The sequence below is a fragment of the Phalaenopsis equestris genome, unplaced genomic scaffold (genome assembly GCF_001263595.1).
Source record: "Phalaenopsis equestris unplaced genomic scaffold, ASM126359v1 Scaffold000685, whole genome shotgun sequence".
NCBI classification, from domain to species: Eukaryota; Viridiplantae; Streptophyta; class Magnoliopsida; order Asparagales; family Orchidaceae; genus Phalaenopsis; species Phalaenopsis equestris.
The window spans coordinates 252080-254696 of NW_018165125.1; the positions used below are offsets into that span (position 1 = coordinate 252080).

The 2617-nt window shown below is 44.5% G+C and overlaps 1 protein-coding gene across 1 annotated transcript in view; it reads left to right on the plus strand.

The window, feature by feature from the left end:
* Window positions 1–730: 730 nt before the first annotated feature.
* The window catches only part of LOC110030241 (G-type lectin S-receptor-like serine/threonine-protein kinase At4g27290), a 9941-nt gene continuing 8054 nt past the window's right edge, over window positions 731–2617 (plus strand). The window contains exons 1-2 of the mRNA XM_020732861.1: window positions 731–831; window positions 1629–2531. Of these exons, the coding sequence (XP_020588520.1) occupies window positions 731–831; window positions 1629–2531 (1004 nt within the window). The remainder of the gene's footprint in view (window positions 832–1628; window positions 2532–2617) is intronic.

Genomic DNA, 2617 nt, shown 5'->3' on the forward strand with positions numbered 1-2617 from the left:
TCTGATTCACTTCAGACCATGCTGCTCCTCCCACATCATAGGACGGGAAGTGGTTTATCAACACTATCCCACAGAACGGAGGAGCTTCCACTCCGAGTCGTTGTGTATCCAACAGGAGAGGGATATTCAAAACAAGCGGTTAAAGGTGAGTTTCAAAGGGGATTGTCATCAGTGGGTCAACCACTTAAGCTACTTGCTCCACACCAGACTTGGGCAAAGCCCTCTTCAATATGCCGTGAAACCAAATCAGAGGAGCCTTACACCCTCGCTCCCTCAATTGGTTTTGAGTTTTTGACCAATTTCTTTGATAGTTTGCCCTAAGGTCGACATGATCTGACCCTGAGAGGAGCCAACATTCTAGCCTTACCAACGAGCTTCAACAATGAGTCAAGCCTCTCTTCTATAATGAAGTTGCAAACAACGAACAGAGATCTATAGAGGAAATGAATTCAAGATGAAGAGGTTGCTTCTTCCCTTCTATTAATACTCAATATATATAATAATAAGTAACACAAAATCTCAGGGAATCTATTTATGATGTTAAAGAATGAATGTTGATATGTAAATTGTCTTCTAAAAAGAATTTGCTTGTCCTTGTTGCAGTTCTCACTATCAAGGAGAAATAAAATTATGGAATTTAACATGTACATCAAAAATGTGTTAGTACTAATGACAACGACATCTCACAGGTAACTGAAAAGGAGGCATGGTCTTGTAGGACTTGCCAAGGATGATCCGAGGATACATGATCAACAGGTCAGATCTCTCCTTACATCAGGGAAACGATGCACTTCAGACAGATAATGCGAGAACCACCACTGAAGAATCCAGGTGATTAGATTCATCCAGTTGAGCCCATCACCCTCCATCTAGGCTGGATCAGGAAGTGGAAACAGGCCCTTCAACTTCAAGATCGAGGGCGGAGACTTTCGATAAGTAATGCTGGCCTTATTATTAACCAGCCAAGCATGCACTCGTCCAAGTAGCCACTCGGCCTAATTACAATCGGACGACTGTATCTGTGGACCTCGTGGGGTTCTTCATGTATGGACTAAAATACCCATGTTGTATCTACATATTCTAGGGGTACAATATATAAATGTACAAAAACCCATTCCTACAAATAGAACATCTATTTCATAAATAAAAATCATGCAAATTTTTTATTCTTTATTCTTTATTTCCCCCTCTCTCTCTCTCTCTCTCTCTCTCTCTCTCTCTCATTCCCTAGCCCATATCTATTTATATATCTAACACATTCTTATATTTAAAGACATAACACGCAATCAGTAAAATCATGTTATCAATGTCCCCATCTATTTTTTAGAAGTGAAAAACACATAAATTTATAACATCAAAATTTCGTAAATTTAAATATGAAAGCTTTAAGAATTAGATATAAAAACACAATTCTGTGGTGTATGTATAATTTTATTTATATAAATACATAAAATTCGGTAGCGAGTTGTCGAAAAACACCTACCTCCTGCTATCCTCCTCCGTTAATACACCTCAATTCCTCAACTCCGCCTTAGGCACGAGAACAAGCAATTTGTAGCGGCCACATAAAAAAGCCCACCACGAAACCAGAAAACCGCATTCTCCTCTCACCCTTTACCACCTTACAGGCAAGTTATGCCAAACCTCCCCGCCTCCACCACCACTACCACCCCCACCAAAATATCACTTTTCCTCCTCCTCCTTCTACTCAGCACTCCGTCCTCCGCCGCTGCCTCCACCACCGCCTTCAATACCCTCACCCCCACCTCTCCCCTCTCCGACGGCCAGTCGCTCCTCTCCCCTTCCAAAACCTTCGCCCTTGGCTTCTTCACTCCCACGAACTCCAACTCCAATCGCCGCTACATCGGCATATGGTACCGCAGCATCCCCAACCATACCGTCATATGGGTCGCCAATCGCCGCAACCCACTGTTCACCACAAACGGTACTCTGTCTCTCACCCCAAACGGAACTCTCCTCATCTCCAATGTCAACTCGTCCAACCTGTGGTCATCCAATGCCGGACGAGCTGCAATCAACCCAGTAGCCCGACTCCTCGACTCCGGTGATTTCATCGTCGAAGACAAAGACGGGTTCGTATGGCAGAGCTTTGATCACCCGACGGACAAGCTTCTTCCTGGTATGAAGCTGGGTTGGGACATCTCCAGTGGGATTAATAGAAATCTCACGTCGTGGGCGAGCCCATATGATCCATCGCCGGGGCAGTATAGTTTATTCATCGACCCGCGGGGATATCCGCAGCTAGTTCTTGCAGATGGGAGCGACTGGATTTGGCGAGGCGGGCCGTGGAATGGTTTAAGTTTTTCAGGCTGCCCGGCGGAGGCGTCTGCCGGTGCTACGCTTGGCTTTGAACGAAGATTCATTTGGAATGAGGAGGAAATGTCGTATATGTTCGACGTAGTGGACAAGTCCGTGCTCTCATATGTTTACGCTGATGGCACCGGCGTGGCAGCTCGGCATTTGTGGCTGGGGAATGAGACACGCATTGGAATTGACGGGGGTGCCCAGAGGTAATTATGTTTTCTCAACCCAAACTTTCCCTGCTACCTTATTTTTAAAAGCTTTATGAAATTGTCAAACATATTATATATATATA